A 20393-nucleotide genomic window follows, 5' to 3' on the forward strand; every position below is an offset into this window, starting at 1 on the left:
GAAAGTAGCCAACCTTTGCCTTGATGACTGCTTTGCACACTCTTGGCATTCTCTTAACCAGCTTCATGAGGTAGTCACCTGGAATGCATTTCAATTAACAGGTGTGCCTTGTAATAACTTCATTTGTGGATTTTCTTTCCTTAATGCGTTTGAGCCAATCAGTTGTGTTGTGTCAAGGTTGGAGGGGTATACAGAAGATAGCCCTATTTGGTAAAAGACCAAGTCCATATTATGGCAAGAACAGCTCAAATAAGCAAAGCGAAATAAGTCCATCATTACTTTAAGACATGAAGGTCAGTCAATACAGAACATTTCAATAACTTGGAAAGTTTCTTCAAGTGCAGTCGCAAAAACCATCAAGCGCTATGATGAAACTGAATCTCATGAGGACCGGCACAGGAAAGGAAGACCCAGAGTTACCTTTGCTGCAGAGGATAAGTTCATTAGAATTACCAGCCTCAGAAATTGCAGCCCAAATAAATGCTTCAGAGTTCAAGTAACAGACACATCTCAACATCAACTGTTCGGAGGAGACTGCGTGAATCAGGCCTTCATGGCCGAATTGCTGCAAAGAAACCATTAGTAAAGGAGACGAATAATAAGAAGAGACTTGCTTGTGTCAAGAAACACGAGAAATGGACATTCGACCGGTGGAAATCTGTCATTTGTTCTTAAGAGTCCAAATTTGAGATTTTTGGTTCCAACCGCCGTGTCTTTGTGAGACGTGGAGTAGGTGAACGGATTATCTCCACATGTGTGGTTCCTACCGTGAAGCATGGAGGAGGATTTGTGATGGTTTGGGGGTGCTTTGCTGGTGACACTGTTTGATTTATTTAGAATTCAATGCACACTTAACCAGTATGGCTACCACAGCATTCTGCAGCGATAAACCATCCCATCTGGTTTGCGCTTAGTGGGATTATAATTTGTTTTTCAACAGCACAATGACCCAAAACACACCTCAAGGCTGTGTAAGGGCTATTTGACAAAGATGGAGAGCGATGGAGTGTTGCATCAGATGATCTGGCCTCCACAATCCCCCGACCTCAACCCAATTGAGATGGTTTTGGATGAATTGGACTGGGGGAAGGAAAAGCAGCCAACAAGTGCTCAGCATATGTGGGAACTCCTTCAAGACTGTTGGAAAAGCATTCCACATGAAGCTGTTTGAGAGAATGCCAAGAGTGTGCAAAGCTGTCATCAAGGCAAAGGGTGGCAACTTTGAAGAATATAAAATATATTTTGATTTGTTTAACACTTTTTTTGGTTACTACATGATTCCATATGTGTCATTTCATAGTTTGGAAGTCTTCACTATTATTCTACAATGTAGAAAATAGTAAAAATAAAGAAAAACCATTGAATGAGTAGGTGTGTCCAAACTTTTGACTGGTACTGTAAATGTAGGTAGAGGTCAAGTGACTATGCATAAAATTTTATTGGTTATATACACGTGTTTATTATATGTTATTGCGGGTGTCGTGAAATGCTTGTGTTTCTAGCTCCAATAGTGCAGTAATGTCGAACAATTTCACAACAATACACACCAATCTAAAGTAAAATAAAATATTAATATTTGGATTAGTAATGTTAGAGCGGTGTACACTAAGATACAGTATATATGTATGAGATGAGTAATGCAAAATATGTAAACATTATTAAAGTGGCCAGTGATTTCAAGTCTATGTATATAGCGCAGCACCCTCTAATGTGCTAGTGATAGCTATTTTACAGTCTGATGGCCTTGAGGTAGAAGCTGTTTTTCAGTCTTTCGGTCCCAGCTTTGATGCACCTGCACTGACCTCAGGCAGGCAGTGGCTCGGGTGGTTGTTGTCCTTGATGATCTTTTTGGCCTTCCTGTGACATCGGGTGCTGTGTGTGTCCTGGAGGGCAGGTAGTTTGTCCCCGGTGTTGCGTTGGGCAGACCGCACCACCCCCTGGAGAGCGCTGCGGTTGCGGGTGGTGCAGTTGCCGTACCAGGCAGTGATGCATTCTGACAGGATGCTTTCAATTGTGCTTCTGTAGAAGTTTGTGTGGGTTTTAGGTGCCAAACCATATTTCTTCAGCCTCCTGAGATTGAAGAGGCGCTGTTGCGCCGCCTTCACCACACTGTCTGTGTGGGTGGACCATTTCAGTTTGTCAGTGATGTGTACACCGAGTAACTTGAAGCTTTCCACCTCCACTGCTGTCCTGTTGATGTGGATATGGGGGTGCTGTTTCCTGAAGTCCACGAACATCTATTTTGTTTTGTTGACTTTGAGTGAGAGGTTATTTTCCTGGCACCACACTCCAAGGGCCCACACCACCTCCCTGTAGACTGTCTCGTCATTGTTGGTAATCAGGCCTACTACTGTTGTCACCTGCAAATTTGATGATTGAGTTGGAGGCGTGCTTGGCCACGCGGTCATGGGTGAACAGGGGGTACAGGAGGGGGCTGAGCACGCACCCTTGTGAGGGCCCCATGTTTAGAAAAAGCAAAGTGGAGGTACTGTTTCCTACCTTCACCACCTGTCAGGAAGTCCAGGACCGAGTTGCACAGGGTGGGGTTCAGACCCAGGTCCTCAAGCTTAATGATGAACTTGGAGGGTGCTGTGGTGTTGAATGCTGAGCTATAGTCAATGAACAGCATTCTAACATAGGTATTCCTCTTGTCCAGATGGGATAGGGCAGTGCGACGCCGATTGCATGGTCTGTGGAGCTTTTGAAGTGGGTCTAGGGTGTCAGTAGGGTGGAGGTGATATGATCCTTGACTAGTCTCTCAAAGCACTATGACAGAAGTGAGTGCTACTGCGCGATAGTCATTTAGTTCAGTTACATTAGCTTTCTTGGGTACACGAACAATGGTGGCCATCTTGAAGCATGTGGGGACAGCACACGGGGAATGGGAGTGATTGAATATGTCCGTAAACACACCAGCCTGCTGGTCTGCGCATGCTCTGAGGACGGGGCTCGGAATGCTGTCTGAGCCGGCATCCTTGCGAGGGTTAACACGCTTAAATGTCTTACTGACGTCTGCCACGGAGGAGGAGAGCCCACAGTCCTTGGTAGCGAGCCGCGTCGGTGGCACTACGTTATCCTCAAAGCAGGCGAAGAAGGTATTTAGCTTGTCCGGAAGCAAGACGTCTGTGTCCGCGACGTGGCTGGTTTTCTCTTTGTTGTCCGTGATTGTCTGTAGAACCTGCCACATACATCTCGTGTCTGAGCAGTTGAATTGCGACTCCACTTTGTCTCTCTACTGACGTTTTGCCTGTTTGATTACCTTACGGAGGGAATAACTACAATGTTTGTATTCGGCTATATTCCCAGTCACCCTGCTATGGTTAAATGCGGCGGTTTGCTCTTTCTGTTTTGTGTGAATGCTGCCATCGATCCACGGTTTCTAGTTAGGGTAGGTTTTAATAGTCACAGTGGGTACAACATCTCCTATACGCTTCCACACCATCTGCGTATTCGTTGATGTTATTCTCGGAGGCTACCCAGAACATATCCCAGTCCGCATGGTCAAACCGATCTTGAAGCGTGGATTCCGATTTGTCAGACCAGCGTTGAATAGTCCTTAGTACGGGTTCTCCCTGTTTTGAGTTTCTGCATATAGGAAGGGAGCAGCAAAATGGAGTCGTGATCAGATTTGCCCGAAGGGAGGGCGAGTGACGGCCTTGTCGGTATCCTGGAAGTTGGAGTAGCAGTGGTCGAGTGTTTTAGCAGCGCGAGTACTACAGTCAATGTGTTAATAGAACTTTGGTAGCGTTTTCCTCAAGTTAGCTTTGTTAAAATCCCTAGCTACAATAAATGCGGTCTCAGGACATGTGGTTTCCAGTTTGCATGCAGTCCAGTGAAGTTCTTTGAGGGCCGTCGTGGTATCGGCTTGATGGGGGAAAAAACACGGCTGTGTATATAACCAAAGAGAATTCTCTTGGGAGGTAATACGGTTAGCATTTGATTGTGAGGTATTCTAGGTCAGGTGAACAAAAGGACTTGAGGTCCTGGGTGTTATCACAATCACACCATGAGTAGTTAATAATCATGAAACATACACCCCCGCCCTTCTTCCCGGAGAGATATTTATTCCTGTCTGCGCAATGAACTGAGAACCCAACTGGCTGTACGGACTCAAGACAGTATATCCCAAGAGAGCCATGTTTCCGTTAAACAGAGTATGTTACAATCCCTGATGTCTCTCTGGAAGGAAATCCTCGCCCTGAGCTCGTTGACTTTATTATCCAGATATTGAACATTAGCGAGTAATATACTCGGAAGCGGTGGGTGGTGTGTGCACCTCCTGAGTCGGACTAGAAGTCCACTCCGAGTACCTCTTCTCCAGCTGTGGTGTTTTGGATCAGCCTCTGATCAGTTCAATTGCCCTGGGGGTTACGAACAAAGGATCTGATTCAAGAAAGTCGTATTCCTAGTCGTAATGCTGGTGAGTTACAGCTGCTCTGATATCCAAAAGTTCTTCCCGGCTTTATGTAATAACACAAAAAAATGTCTGAGCTAACAATGTAAGAAATAACAGAAGATGTTATTTTTTTACATTTTTAATGCTGCAAAGTTACCTAAGAGCAGCTGTGCTTATAGCCCCATCTATCGGCGCCATGGGGGGGAATCAATGCAAATAGTCCGGGTAGCCATTTGATTAGATGCTCCTTTTGGACCTAGACATGAATCTCTGGTACCGCCTATCACTAGGGTGGCTGGAGTCTTTAGACATTTTTAGGGCCTTCTTCTGACACCGCCTGGTAGAGGTCTTGGATGGCAGGAAGCTTGACCCCAGTGATGTACTGGGACGTACGCACTACCCTCTGTAGTGCCTTGCGTTTGGAGGCCGAGCAGTTGCCATACCAGGTGGGGATGCAACCAGTCAGGATGCTCTCTATGGTGCAGCTGTATAACATTTTGAGGATCTTAGGATCCATTCCAAATCTTTTCAGTCTCCTGAGGGGGAATAGGCTTTGTCGTGCCCTATTCACGACTGTCTTGGTGTGCTTGGACCATGACAGTTCGTTGGTAAAGCTCTCAACATGATCCACTACAGCCCCGTTGATGAGAATGGGGGCGTCTTTTTCCCTCCTTTTCCTGTAGTCCACAATCATCTCCTTTGTCTTGATCACATTGAGGGAGAAGTTGTTATCCTTGCACCACACTGCCAGGTCTCTGACCACCTCCTGTCTCATAGTTGTCGGTGATCAGGCCTACTACTGTTGTGTCATCAGGAAACTTAATGATGGCGTTGGAGTCATGCTTGGCCATGCAGTCATGGGTGAACAGGGAGTACAGGAGGGGACTGAGCATGCACCCCTGAGGGGCCCCAGTGTTGAGGATCAGCATGGCAGATGTGTTGTTACTTACCCTTACCACCTGGGGGCAGCCCGTTAGGAAGTCTGGGATCCAGTTGCAGAGGGAGGTGTTTTGTCCCAGGGTCTTTAGCTTAGTGATGAGCTTTGAGGGCACTATGGTGTTGAACGCTAAGCTGTAGTCAATGAATAGCATTATCACATAGGTGTTCCTTTTGTTCAGGTGGGAAAGGGCAGTGTGGAGTGCAATAGAGAGAGCATCTGTGGATCTGTTGGGATGGTATGCAATTTGGAGTGGATCTAGGGTTTCTGGGAAAATTGTGTTGTGAGCCATGACCAGCCTTTCAAAGCACAAAATGGCTACAGACGTGAGTGCTACAGATCGGTAGTCATTTGGTCAGGTTTCTGTGGTGTTCTTTGGCACAGGGACTATGGTGGTCTGCTTTGAAACATGTTGGTATTAGATTCGGTCGGGGACAGGTTGAAAATTTCAGAAGACACTTGCCAGTTGGTCAGCCCATGCTCGGAGTACACGTCCGAGTAATCCGTCTGTCCCTGCGGCCTTGTGAATGTTGATCTGCTTAAAGGTGTTATTCACGTCTGCTACTGAGAGCGTGATCACACATTTGTCCGAAACAGCTGGTGCTCTCATGTATGCTTCAGTGTTGCTTGCCTCGAAGAGCGAAATGAAGTAATTTAGCTCGTCTAGTAGGCTCGTGTCACTGGGCAGTTCGCGGCTGTGCTTCCCTTTGTAGTCCGTAATAGTTTGCAAGTCCTGCCACATCCAACAAGCGTCGGAGCCAATGTAATGGGATTCAATCTTAGTCCTGTATTGACGCTTTGCCTGTTTGATGGTTCGTCGGATGGCATAGCGGGATTTCTTGTAAGCATCCGGGTTAGAGTCCCGCTCCTTCAAAGCGGTAGATATACCCTTTAGCTCAGTGTGGATGTTGCCTGTAATCCATGGCTTCTGGTTGGAATATGTACGTACAGTCACAATGGGGATGATGTCATCGATGCACTTATTGATGAAGCCAGTGACTGATAAACTGGATGAGCTCCTATCAAGACTATTATCCAATGATTGCACGTTTCTGAAGTAAGTCCTTTGCGTCCGACTCATTAAAGAATAAATCTTTGTCCAGTATGCGGTGAGTAATCGCTGTTCTGTTATCCAGAAGCTCTTTTCGGTCATGAGATGGTGGCAGAAACATTATGTACAAAATATGTTACAAATAATGCAAAAAAAACAAACACAATAGCACAATTGGTTAGGAGCCTGTAAAACGGCAGCCATCTCCTCCGGCGCCATTATGTATATTCATGAATGTTTATGCAATGATGGAATCGTGTCCCATTACTGGTTTTCACCCTGCTCGTGCGTGTGTGTGTGTGTGTGTGTGTGTGACTGTTTGCAGCCCTGCTCACCGTGTCAGAGGAGGTGCGTAGTCGCTGCAGTCTAAAACACAGGAAGTCTCTGCTGCTGTCTGAGATGGCCATGGAGAACATTCCCATGGATACCCACTCTCTGCACCACACTGACCCCAGCTGCAGGTGAGGCGCTCTCTACATCAGACACTTTGATCCTGAATAGGTTTTAACTTTAGCTGAAGACAAAGCCCATTTTCCTTTATCCAAAGTTGCATCTTGGTAAGTATCTTTACCAAGATGCAACTTATGTACTTGGTAATTATCTTTACCATCAAGCTTGAAGTGTTATTTCCGTACCTGTGGCCCCCATCTCCTCCCCTCAGGACACTGAGAGAGTGCCAGCTGTGGGCATCTCCCAAGGTGTCAGAGCGCTATCTGAATGCCTACTACCCTACGGTGGGGCAGGTCAGCCCCCGTACACGCAAGTCCATGAGCCTGGACATGGGCCAGGCCTCCCATGCCAACACCAAGAAGCTGCTGGGTAACTATAACATTGCTGCTAAACTACACTGGTAATGTTGTCTAGGTGTTCCCCATAGCATTGGAGTAGCATTTTATACTGCTGCTCCAGAAGTGTATCATGCAAGCTGTTTTATTGGGTGTATACTCTGTCTATGCTTTGAAGCCATGCTAATGCTGACTGTGACCAGGCAGTATTGACTACAGCGTTAGTTGCGTCTCATGTCCGGCAAGAAATACACAGCTGATGTAAGATGGACATCCCATGTCACCACTCACCACCTTATCTGCCTAGACCCTCTCCTCACCCGCTTCAATCATTAGCTCTACACTGTCTGTCTGTGGTGTATTTCTCCAGGAACCAGGAAGAGTTTTGATCACCTGATATCCGACTCCAAAGCACCAAAGAGACCGGAGACGGAGTCTGGCGTCACCACCCCGCCTAAGGTTAGGTGCGTGGCCGAGAACGACTACGAGATAGACAACCAAAGAATGGGCCACTCCCACCTCCGCAAGGTGTCTGTGACCGAGTCCAACGTCCTACTGGATGAGGAGGTGCTGACCGACCCCAAAGTCCAGGCCCTGCTGCTTACTGTGCTGGTGAGAGGATTATCACACAAACTCACACCTGGCAAAATAAGAAATACTTCTAAAGCGGGTAATAAAATAATAAAACCATATGTAACACACTCACTGGACATACAGCACATGTTACACATACTCAGTGGACCACTAGTTACTGCTCGTGTCCAAGTAGTCATCATGAATGGATTGCACATCGGGAGGCACCAACATGCAGTGCATTTGGTAAGTATTCAGACCCCTTGACTTTTTCCACATTTTGTTACGTTACAGCCTTATTCTAAAATGGATTACATTGTTTTTTCCCCCCTCATCAATCAACAAAATGTGGAAAAAGTCAATACTTTTCAAATGCACTGTAGCATACAGCTTTCTACTGTATATAACTGGTTCAGTCTGTAAACGTATGCTGTCTGTTTCTCTGTCCAAGGCCACCCAGGTCAAGTACACCACAGATGATTTTGACCAGAGGATCCTGTACGAGTATCTAGCTGAAGCTAGCGTCGTCTTCCCAAAAGTCTTTCCCGTCGTGTAAGTAAACAAGCCCAAAAATCCCCCAGGCAAAACCAAATACATAGCCTAAGGGCCTACTTTTCCATAAGAAAATATAGAGACTGGAGAAAGCCTGGGGAAATTATTTGAGAGCTTGAAAGCTGTTTTGGCCCAAGATGGTTGTTTTTTGGGGGGAGGAAAGTCCCAATGATCTTCTGAGGAGAAGAGGCCTGTCCTGCTCCAAATGCATCATGGGAGTTGTAGTGTGGTTTACCAAGCTATAGAGATTCGATGTGGGCGGCTGTATACAAGTAAAAATGTCACAGGTTCAAAATATAGATTTAAAAAAATATATATATATATTTTTAAAATCTATATTTTGAACCCGTGACATTTTTACTTGTATACAGCCGATCGAATCTATATATATATATATATCTCAATTTTTTATTTTTTTTTCACCTTTATTTAACCAGGTAGGCTAGATTGAGAACAATTTCTAATTTGCAACTGCGACCTGGCCAAGATAAAGCAAAGCAGTTCGACACATACAACAACACAGAGTTACACATGGAATAAACAAACATACAATCAATAATACAGTAGGAAAATCTATATACAGCATGTGCAAATGAGGTAGGATAAGAGAGGTAAGGCAATAAAGAGGCCATGGTGGCAAAGTAATTACAACATACCAATTAAACACTGGAATGCTAGGATGTGCAGAGGATGAATGTTCAAGTTGAGATACTGGGGTGCAAAGGAGCAAGATAAATAAATACAGTATGGGGATGAGGTAGATTGGATGGGCTATTTACAGATGAGCTATGTGTACAGGTTAACTTGAGAACTGTCTCGTATGAGGCCTAGTTATTCACCAGTGTGTTTGAGTCCTGTCATGATATGTGTTGACAGGGTCACTGGGAAAGGGTGTTGCCATGCAGAGTGAGGTGTGTCTGTATTGATTATGGGGCCTACCTAGCTGATGTTTATCTTTGTTTCCTCCTCTTCTCAGCCACAACCTGCTGGACTCCAAGATCAACACGCTGTTGTCTATGTGCCAGGATACCAACCTACTGAACCCAGTGCATGGCATCGTTCAGAGTGTGGTCTACCATGAAGAGTCTCCTCCACAATACCAACCCTCCTATCTACAGAGTATGTACATTCATCTACAGACCTGCTCTACCCATCTGTCTCCTCTCTGTCCTCATCTACCTCATCTCGCATCATTCATCTCTCTCTGCCCCCTCCCTTTCTGTCTCTCTCTCCTGTCTATTGCTGTCTGTATCTCTGCCCCCATCTCATCTTCTACTTTTCTCATCTTTCATCTCTCTCTCTCTCTCTGTCTCTCTGTTTCGCTCTCTCTGTCCTGATCTCCTCCTCTACTTTTCTCATCCTTCATTTCTCTCTCTGTCTGTCAGTCCCTATCTCCTCCTCTACATCTCATCTCCCATCCTTCTTCTTTCTCTGCCCCCTCTTTCTCTCTTGCCCTCTCCCCTAACTGTTATGTTGTGTTTTCTTCTTTAGCCGTTTAACTTTGCCAATGATACCTTTCTCCCTCCATTACTTTTTTTTCCCCTCTCTCTCTTTCTCTCTAACACAGGCTTCGGCTTCAATGGACTTTGGAGGTTTGCCGGACCCTTCTCAAAGGTATGATTCATTGCCCTCATATTTCCCTTTCATTCTCCCCAAGACAGTGCGGCCGTGCTGGAAGAATTCAGCCCCGGTAAGCAATTACAGCCTTGCCAGGGAGCCTGCCGATTGCCCCAAGATTTATTGGACATCCTCCCCTCTCCCTCTCTCGCCCTCTCTCTCCCTCTCTCTCCCTCTCTCTCTCTCCCTCTCTCTCTCTCCCTCTCTCTCTCTCCCTCTCTCTCTCTCTCTCCCTCTCTCGCCCTCTCTCGCCCTCTCTCTCCCTCTCTCGCCCTCTCTCTCCCTCTCTCGCCCTCTCTCTCCCTCTCTCTCCCTCTCTCGCCCTCTCTCGCCCTCTCTCGCCCTCTCTCGCCCTCTCTCTCTCGCCCTCTCTCTCTCGCCCTCTCTCTCTCGCCACCTCAGTTTCCCTTTATGATGGTTTTGAGTAAATAAGACAAGGAGATGCTTCTAACTCTGAGTTGGTCTGGTTTCAGAATGGGGCCACATATACAGTACCAGTCAAAAGTTTAGACACACCTTCTCATTCCAGAGTTTTTCTTTCTTTATACAACACAACTGATTGGCTCAATCGCATTAAGAAGGAAAGAAATTCCACAAATTAACTTTTTACAAGGCACACCTGTTAATTGAAATGCATTCCTGGTGACAACCTCATGAAGCTGGTTGAGAGAATGCCAAGATTGTGCAAAGCTGTCAAGGCAAAGGGTGGAAACTTTGAAGAGTCTAAAATATATTTTGATTTGTTTAACACCTTTTTTTGGTTACTACATGATTCCATGTGTGTTATTTCATAGTTTGGAATTCTTCACTATTATTCTACAATGTAGAAAATAGTAAAAATAAAGAAAAACCCTTGAATGAGTAGGTGTGTCCACATTTTTGACTGGTACTGTATATGATTACATGTTGATTTGTAAATCAGTTTGGATCAAAACATCTGCTAAATGACTGTGTATTATGTCTAATGTGTATTACATATAATGCAGAACCGTTCTGTTACTGTTCTATGGCCAGCATGCCTATTTTTACTCAGAGGGCAGAATACTACAGCTGGGAATTGCCAGGGACTTCACGATATGATCGCAATACTAAAGTGCCGATACAATATGTATTGTGATTCTCACACTGTTCTATATGTGTTGTGATTCTCACACTGTTCTATATGTGTTGTGATTCTCACACTGTTCTATATGTGTTGGGATTCTCACACTGTTCTATACGTGTTGGGATTCTCACACTGTTCTATACATGTTGGGATTCGATGTTCCTAACATACAGTATTGCTCACCATGTGTCTGCTGCAGAATATGTAACTGTATCGATCCCCCCCCTTCCCCATCACTACAGAATACGTGGACCTTTGACACTTGTAGGTGTTCTTAGACTCTCTGTTTTCACTGTGCACCCATTATCCCTCGCTCCACTTTTCTCCAACAAAAGGTGCCATTTGCCATCTGCTTGTTTGGGGGAAAGTCAAGCCTGGTCAAAGGCTGAGGATCAATTTCTCCTGATTTAGCTCAGGGAGACATTGGACTGTTAGACTGTGATTTGTTGGCCTGTGTTCCCCTCACACTCACTCTTTCTTGCTTTTCTTTTTTTCTCTCTTCCACCCCCCCATTCCCACCCCCTACCTGACTTTCTCTCTCCTTTTCTGCCTCAATCCCTTTCCACCTCTTCCTCTACCCCCCCCCCCCCGCCCCCCCTCCATCCCATGTCAAACCATCAGCAAACTCAGATCCCAGACTACGCTGAGCTGATTGTGAAGTTCCTGGAGGCCTTGATTGACCGCTACCTGCCTGGTACAGAGGAGGAGAGGAGCGAGGAGCAGCTCCGTACCCCCACCTCCCCTTACCCCCCCGTCACCCAGAGCCAGCTCAGCATCACCGCTAACCTCAACCTCTCCAACTCCATGACCTCCCTGGCCACCTCGCAGCACTCTCCAGGTTAGCATAGTATACATGCATGAACACAATCTTTACTGATCCACCCTGGGAGTAACACAGGGTTAACAGCAGACCAGTACCCCTAGAGCACACACCATTTACACATAGAGGCCGACACACACATACACCACTAACATCCTACTGATGATGCTGGCTGTGTCCTACCAATGTAAGGTGTTCTGTAGAGTGTCTGTGGGTGCTATTTCTCCCGCTAGCTTTCTCTACATCTGATGCTGATATCTCTTCTGACAATATGATGATCATGCTGGCTGAGTCCTACCAATGTAAGGTGTTCTGTAGAGTGACTCTACAGAACACTAGAGGTCGACCGATGAATCGGAATGGGCGATTTAATTAGGGCCGATTTCAAGTTTTCATAACAATCGGTAATTTTAGCCACCGATTTGCCTAATTTTTTTTTTTATATATATATACATTTTTTTTTACACCTTTATTTAACTAGGCAAGTCAGATTAACATTTACATTTTACATTTTAGTCATTTAGCAGACGCTCTTATCCAGAGCGACTTACAGCAGTGAATGCATACATTTTATTTTTTTTTCTGTACTGGTCACATTCTTAAGAACACATTCTTATTTTCAATGACGGCCTAGGAACGGGGGTTAACTGCCTTGTTCAGGGGGGATTCGGGGATTCGTTTTTGCAACCTTTCGGTTACTAATCCAATCCAACGCACGAGGAGCCTGCATGGCAGGCTGACTACCTGTTACGCGAGGGCAGCAAGAAGCCAAGGTAAGTTGCTAGCTAGCATTAAACTTATCTTATAAAAAAACTATCAATCTTAACATAATCACTAGTTAACTACACATGGTTGATGATATTACTAGTTTATCTAACGTGTCCTGCGTTGCATATAATCGATGCGGTGCCTGTTAATTTCTCATTGAATCACAGCCTATTTCACCAAACGGGTGTTGATTTAACAAGCGCATTTGCGAAAAAAGCACTGTCGTTGCACCAATGTACCTAACCATAAACATCAATGCCTTTCTTTAAAATCAATAAACAAGTATATATTTTTAAACCTGCATATTTAGTTACTATTGCCTGCTAACATGAAATTGTGTCACATCTCTAGCGTTCATTGCAGGCAGAGTCAGGGTATATGCAACAGTTTGGGCCGCCTGGCTCGTTGCGAACTAATTTGCCAGAATTGTACGTAATTATGACATAACATTGACATAACATAACTCGTAAGCATTCATTCAGACAGCACTTTTGTGCGTTTTGCCGCAGCTCTTCGCTGTGTTTCAAGCTGTTTATGACTTCAAACCGGGTGGGTATAATTTGTGGAATGTTCCAACAGGAATCTATTCCAAAAACTTCGTAAATAACAAGGTTGCCAAAAAACAACGCATACAAAGTTGTATAGCGGCAGAATAAGATACCGGGTAGGGAGTGGTCTATTTCATTGCATTTTTCACTTATCACGTTTATTCCGAAAAATGTCTGTCCTCACTAGACAAACATTAAGAATAAGCTACGTGGTGAGTTGATGCCTATTCGGCAGCTAGTTAGCTAGGTTTGTATGTGTTGCTACTTTGTATGCGTTGTTGGTTGGCAACCTTTTACTTTACGTTTTTTGGAACAGATTCCAGTTGGAACGTTCCAGAAATTATACCCACCCCTTCAAGCCTGTCAACTCCCAAGATTAGGCTGGTGTAACCGATGTGAAATGGCTAGCTAGTTAGCGGGGTGCGCGCTAATAGCGTTTCAAACGTCACTTGCTCTGAGACTTGGAGTAGTTGTTCCCCTTGCTCTACATGGGTAACGCTGCTTCGAGGGTGGCTGTTGTCGATGTGTTCCTGGTTCAAGCCCAGGTAGGAGTGAGGAGAGGGACGGAAGCTATACTGTTACACTGGCAATACTAAAGTACCTATAAGAACATCCAAAAGTCAAAGGTATATGAAATCCAAATCGTATAGAGAGAAATAGTCCTATAATAACTACAACCTAAAACTTACCTGGGAATATTGAAGACTCATGTTAAAAGGAACCACCAGCTTTCATTTGTTCCCATGTTCTGAGCAAGGAACTTAAACCTTAGCTTTTTTACATGGCACATATTGCACTTTTACTTTCTTCTCCAACACTTTGTTTTTGCATTATTTAAACCAAATTGAACATGTTTCATTATTTATTTGAGGCTAAATTGATTTTATTAATGTATTATATTAAGTTAAAATAAGTGTTCATTCAGTATTGTTGTAAAAAATCGACCGATTAATCGGTATCGGCTTTTTTGGGGTCCTCCAATAATCGGTAACGGCGTTGAAAAATCATAATCGGTCGACCTCTAGTAGAGTGTCTGTGGGTGCTGTTGCTGTGGGTTATTTCTCCCGCTAGCTTTCTCTACATCTGATGCTGATATCTCTTCTGACAATATGATGACGATGCTGCTACTGCTGTGCACTAAAGATATCCAATTTGGCAAGATGTCAGAAAAGCACTGCAAGATTTTAACTATTGCCAAAAACAACACAATTACTTGGACAAATGCTGAAATGTAGTGTGTTTGAAATATGCAGGGGTACTTAGCACCATCAACCATTTCAGATATTTCATTTTTTATGTTGCGTGTGTCGACTGTCTGTCGACTGTCTGTCGTGCTAATCCCCTCCCTCTCTCTCTGGGTCTGGTCTGTGTGTAACCTCCCCATCATGCTCTACTTGCTGTGGTGTAGTCTATAGACGGTCCCCAACTCTCTCCCATCCCAACAAAAACATCTAGTACAAATCACAACCTTAGAGCCTCTCTGGGGCCGCTGACGCTAGCCCCAGCCGAGCCTGTAGTTTGCAAACTGTGGTAACTCGCATCACGTGTCCATTTCTGTCTGTTGTTCTCACTATGCTAGCTGCAAGCTTTTAGAAATCACCTAGCTAATACCAGTGTTTTTGTTATTACTTGTAGAATAAATGGATTGTATTATTCCTATGTATCAGTGCTTTATTGCTGAAGTAGTTGTAATATATTGTTAGCCTTTCCACAGAAAAATATACATTTCATTCTTAGTAGACTTTCATACAGTTATTCATGCCATTTAAAACACCACCAGGTATTGTCTTTGCGTTACATTCTGTTACTGGTTACTTTTCAACGGTCTGTATCTGAAAACCACCTCATTGAAATCTCTTAATTCCTTCACGTCAATGCTAAAGATCCATCTTGCTGTCTGTTTATTTTTTCATTCAGTGTATTTGACTCTCATTCTCTGCCTGTTTTTGTTCTGTTAGCCTTGTTTTAATGTGTTTCTCATCTCAGTTGCTGTGCTCATTCTTTCTTTCTCTGTCTCTCTCTGTGAAGCCTCTCTGCCTTGCTCTAAGTCAGCCGTTTTTGCACCACACCTCCTCCCACGTACTCTTCCTCTTTGACCTTGTGACCCCAGAAGTCAAACAAGGTCAAGTAACCTCATCCTCCTTAGTAAAAAAACACCAAAATGACTAATCTAATGTGAAAAGTGAGTGTGAGAAATCCACTAACTGTACCCAGTGCCAGAATAGCAACTTAAAATCGGCCACCCACGGCCAAGCAAAGGGTGATCTTGTTGTTTGTGCTGGTGTGGTTGTAAGAAAGGAATAAGAGTTTGGGGGCAGAATTACCATTCAACACTAAAATACTTTATTAGAGGGTAAATTGTGCTCTCTGTCTGACAATGTAGAGGAAGATGGAGATGTTGAATTCATTCAGGGTGAGAATATGTCTTTAGTTTTATACCAAAGCTATGGCACAGCACCATCTGCTCTTCAACAGTGGTATTGAATCTGAGTGACTGAGAATGACTCTCTCCCTTCTCTTCTCGTCTTCCCTCTCTATTCTCTTCTTCCCTCTGTCCAGGCGTGGATAAGGAGAATGTGAAGCTGTCCCCCAGCGCGGCTCTCTCCACCAGTGGACGGATCCGCCATGGCTCTGCCAGTCAGGTGCAGAAACAGCGCAGCTCAGGCAGCTTCAAAAGGCCCAGCATTAAGAAGATAGTATGAGACAAAGAGCGATGGCGAGAGCAAAAGGCCTCTCCTGGCCCAACATGCCACACATCTTCCTGCACTCCTCTTTTTACCCTTTTTGTTTCGTTGTTTTCATGATGGATGGTGAATCAACCTGAGGATCAGTGTTGTTTTGGGGAAGTAGCTGCGTTTGTCTCTTTGTACCTTTGGTTGTCAGGCATCTGGAGCATTGCAACATGAGAGATTCGGATGGGTGACGTTATTTGCGTACAGAAAGTTGGGCCAAGATTTTTTAAATGTAGTTTTTGTTCGTTAAAGGACTGAAACTGTCAAGGTGACTGAAATAATCCATTCATTCAGTAGTCATCTTGATTTTTTTGCTCTTTCTGTTAAATTCTCAAAGAATCCAGATCAGTTTTTATATATATATAATGTATTCAGTGTAAGAACTGGACAACATGATGTTTGGTGTCTGCTGCATTATGTGACATAGGAAGATGAATGGGCGAATCAATGTAGGCGTCCGTGTTGGACCATTATGACATTGAAAAAAAACAGGGATTTTGAACCTGTATACTGAAGGACAGGCTCTTGCCTCAGCTCCAACCCCACTACTGCCTCACACCACCACCTCATAGCAAGGCTGCAGCAGACAGTCGCCACCTCCATCTATGCCGGGTTGACCAAATGTCGTTAGCAAAACCTTCAAACCACAGTCTTAAAACCTGGATTTGGATGCATATTGTCATTTTGATTCTTCCCAGTTGTGTACATATTTATGTATATAGATGTATAGAAAGGATATACTCATAATAATAATAATAGGGTTGTTTTTTCCATGGTGTGCCTTTGTCAGGGTTTTCCGATGTGTATAATTATGTTTCAAATAAACTGAAGCCTTGGTCTGGAAAAGAACAGGTACTAATTATATAGAGACTATTATGTTGACTCTAGGTGAATGTAGAGCTGCGTTAACTATGTCATGATCAAGTATACTATCACCAATAATACCCTGCTGCCTGAAAGTATTTAACCTGTACAGATAGTCCTCACTAAATATTGAAACTATTCTTTTTTTTTTTTAAATATTTGCCATACAAGAATATGAATTTCAAGATACTGTGTAAACTTGTAAATATTTAAAGGCCTTTATTTTATTGAATTGTATCATTTTTTCACTATATTTCATTTGGATTGGATTACAGTTCTGACCGTGACTAGGAAAAGTAAGCAATATGCCAAACCCCATCAGTATTAGCAACTACGTGAATACTTAAATTCACATAATATACAGTTGAAGTCCGAAGTTTACATATATTTAATCCTAGTAAAACTTCCTGTCTTGGGTCAGTTAGGATCACCACTTTATTTTAAGAAAGTGGAACGTCAGAATAATAGTATAGTGATTTATTTCATCACATTCCCAGTGGGTCAGAAGTTTACATACACTCAATTAGTATCTGGTAGCATTGCCTTTAAATTGTTTAACTTGGGTCAAACGTTTTGGGTAGCCTTCCACAAGCTTCCCACAATAAATTGGGTGAATTTTGGCCCATTCCTCCTGACAGAGCTGGTGTAACTGAGTCAGGTTTGTAAGCCTCCTTGCTCGCACACGCTTTTTCAGTTCAGCCCACAAATTTTCAACAGGATTGAGGTCAGGGCTTTGTGATGGCCACTCCAATACCTTGACTTTGTGGTCCTTTTTGCCACAACTTTGGAAGTATGCTTGGAGTCATTGTCCATTTGGAAGACCCATTTGCGACCAAGCTTTAACTTCCTGACTGATGTCTTTAGATGTTGCTTCAATATATCCACATAATTGTCCTACCTCATGATGCCATCTATTTTGTGAAGTGCACCAGTCCCTCCTGCAGCAAAGCACCCCCACAACATGATGCTGCCACCTCTGTTCTTCACGGTTGGGATGGTGTTCTTCAGCTTGCAAGCCTCCCCCTTTTTCCTCCAAACATAACGATGGTGATTATGGCCAAACAGTTCGATTTTTGTTTCATCAGACCAGAGGACATTTCTCCAAAAAGTACAATCTTTGTCCCCATGTGCAGTTGCAAACCGTAGTCTAGCTTTTTTTATGGCGGATTTGGAGCAGTTGCTTCTTCCTTGCTGAGCGGCCTTTCAGGTTATGTTGATATAGGACTCATTTTACTGTGGATATAGATACTTTTGTACCTGTTTCCTCCAGCATCTTCACAAGGTCCTTTGCTGCTGTTCTGGGATTGATTTGCACTTTCCGCACCAAAGTATGTTCATCTCTAAGAGACAGAACACGTTTCCTTCCTGATCGGTATGACGGCTGCGTGGTCCCATGGTGTTTATACTTGCATACTATTGTTTGTGCAGATGAACGTGGTACCTTGAGGTGTTTGGAAATTGCTCCCAAGGATGAACCAGACTTGTGGAGGTCTGCAATTTTTTTTTCTGAGGTCTTAGCTGATTTATTTAGATTTTCCCATGATGTCAAGCAAAGAGGCACTGAGTTTGAAGGTAGGCCTTGAAATACAGGTACACCTCCAATTGACTCAAATGATGTCAATTAGCCTATCAGATGCTTCTAAAGCCATGACATCATTTTCTGGAATTTTCGAATCTGTTTAAAGGCAAAGTCAACTTAGTGTATGTAAACTTCTGACCCACTGGAATTGTGATTAAGTGAAATAATCTGTCTAAATAATTGTTGTAAAAATGACTTGTGTCATGCACAAAGTAGATGTCCTAACCGACTTGCCAAAACTATAGTTTGTTAACAAGAAATTTGTGGAGTGGTTGAAAGACTTAGGTTGGAGTCATTAAAACTTGTTTATGTAAACTTCCGACTTCAACTTTATTTCAAAATATTGCTGTTGATCACTGTTTGTCTACCACCTGTATTAAGATTGTGTGATACAGAATTGATTGCATTGAAGTTCTGGTTTGATAAGATTACAATTGGATTTCCTACTCACACACAGAGGTGTCTCTTCTCTCTGGTTGAATGAATTCTACCTATGAGTTATCTCCTATGGCCAAATGAAAAGTAGTGAGGGGAAATGAGGGCAGCCATTACTTTATGTTGTCCCTCCTCTAAAGTACCAGAGTCATTAACACCCTTCCTCTTGATCATAACCTTTCCATTTGTGCATATCATTAAGGCTATATGGTGGAAGCTCCACCATTTACACTGCGTATACCCATCTAGATTCCTGACCCTTAGTATCTGCAAACATGGAAGGGTTGGGAACGGCTGTTAATGAACAGCCATTGGGACATGACCTCAATCCCAGATGCCCTTGCGTCAGATCCAGGGACACTGCACCAAAGACTAGCTTGCACTATGGGAAAGGATAATGATGATATCCATTCATTCAAAACATGTTTTAGAAATGTTGCTCTTAATGAATAATGATTGATTTTGTGTGTGAGTGAGAGAGTGTGCAAAGCTGTCAAGGCAAAGGGTGGCTACTTTGAAGAATCTCAAATATAAAATGGATTTGGATTTAACACTTATTTTTTGGTTACTACATGATTCCATATGTGTTATTTCATAGTTGTGATGTCTACACTATTATTGTACAATATAGAAAATAGTCAAACTAAATAAAAGCCCTGGTATGAGTAGGTGTGTCCAAACTTTTGACTGGTACTGTATATCAGAACTTAAGAAGGGTACCAAATTCAATTTTCACATTTGGATGTCAAGGAAACCAAATAAATGAATAAATATTGTTTTTGAATCCATGTGACAACTAAGATTAGACAACTGTCAGAGCAAATAGCTTGGATGAATTCATCAACAGAGTAACCGTCAGAACATGTCAGTTTTCCAATTGCCGCCTTCAGGATCTAGAATAGCCCTTTGTTGTCCATCGGGATGACAAGGACATATATTGTGAGTAACCATACTCTTAAATGAGTGGTTGACATGCACTATTCTGATTCACAGGCAAGGGTTTTGTGAAGTTGAATATCATAAAATGTGGCATGTTTTATTTGGGGTGCCAAATATTTTGTCACGAGTGTTGTTCCGAATGTTTTTCTTTAAGTGGTATATTCGCATTTTATGTACAATTTGAAAATGGTATATTTACAACAATGTAAATACTTGTGATAATATTGTATAATTTTTTTTGTATAGCAGTAATTTACTGTATGTGTATAACACATTTAATTATTCCATTAATAAAAGTTTTGCTCCACTTAAAAGCCATGATTTGTTAACGCCGTCTGAAGTTATTGGTAGTGGAAGTGTTCATGAGGAAAATCTACAATGCAGACCACAACCTAGGCCTATGGGAGAGTCTCAATTGCATACTCCTCGCGCCCCCGCTCTTCTTCAAACCCATTGGAGGAAAAGGTCAGAGGGGAGGGACTTCTGGTTTTCTCATACAATGGGTTTTGAGAAGGAGGCGAGGAGAGGTGTGTCTTCTATTGAGATAATCCCACATGTTTGCGGCGCCCTAATTGGGAAGGACGGGCTATTGGCACTGGCTGTAGCGGAATTGAATGGATTCGTATTTGATGCCATTCCATTGACTCCGTTCCAGACATTATGTGCCGTCCTCTCAGCAGCCTCCACTGGAC

General features: G+C 43.4%; 1 protein-coding gene across 2 annotated transcripts in view; it reads left to right on the plus strand.

Moving 5' to 3' along the window:
• The window catches only part of LOC106613084 (neurofibromin-like), a 100883-nt gene extending 80864 nt beyond the window's left edge, over positions 1–20019 (plus strand). For both annotated transcript variants that reach the window (XM_014214992.3, XM_014214993.3), the window contains 8 exons: positions 6710–6845; positions 7046–7203; positions 7540–7781; positions 8194–8294; positions 9271–9413; positions 9862–9908; positions 11638–11854; positions 15712–20019. In XM_014214992.3, the coding sequence (XP_014070467.1) occupies positions 6710–6845; positions 7046–7203; positions 7540–7781; positions 8194–8294; positions 9271–9413; positions 9862–9908; positions 11638–11854; positions 15712–15854 (1187 nt within the window). In that variant the 3' untranslated portion in view covers positions 15855–20019. The remainder of the gene's footprint in view (positions 1–6709; positions 6846–7045; positions 7204–7539; positions 7782–8193; positions 8295–9270; positions 9414–9861; positions 9909–11637; positions 11855–15711) is intronic.
• The last annotated feature ends 374 nt before the right edge of the window (positions 20020–20393 follow it).

Source organism: Salmo salar, chromosome 09 (assembly GCF_965601325.2).
Source record: "Salmo salar chromosome 09, fSalSal1, whole genome shotgun sequence".
Classification (NCBI taxonomy): Eukaryota; Metazoa; Chordata; class Actinopteri; order Salmoniformes; family Salmonidae; genus Salmo; species Salmo salar.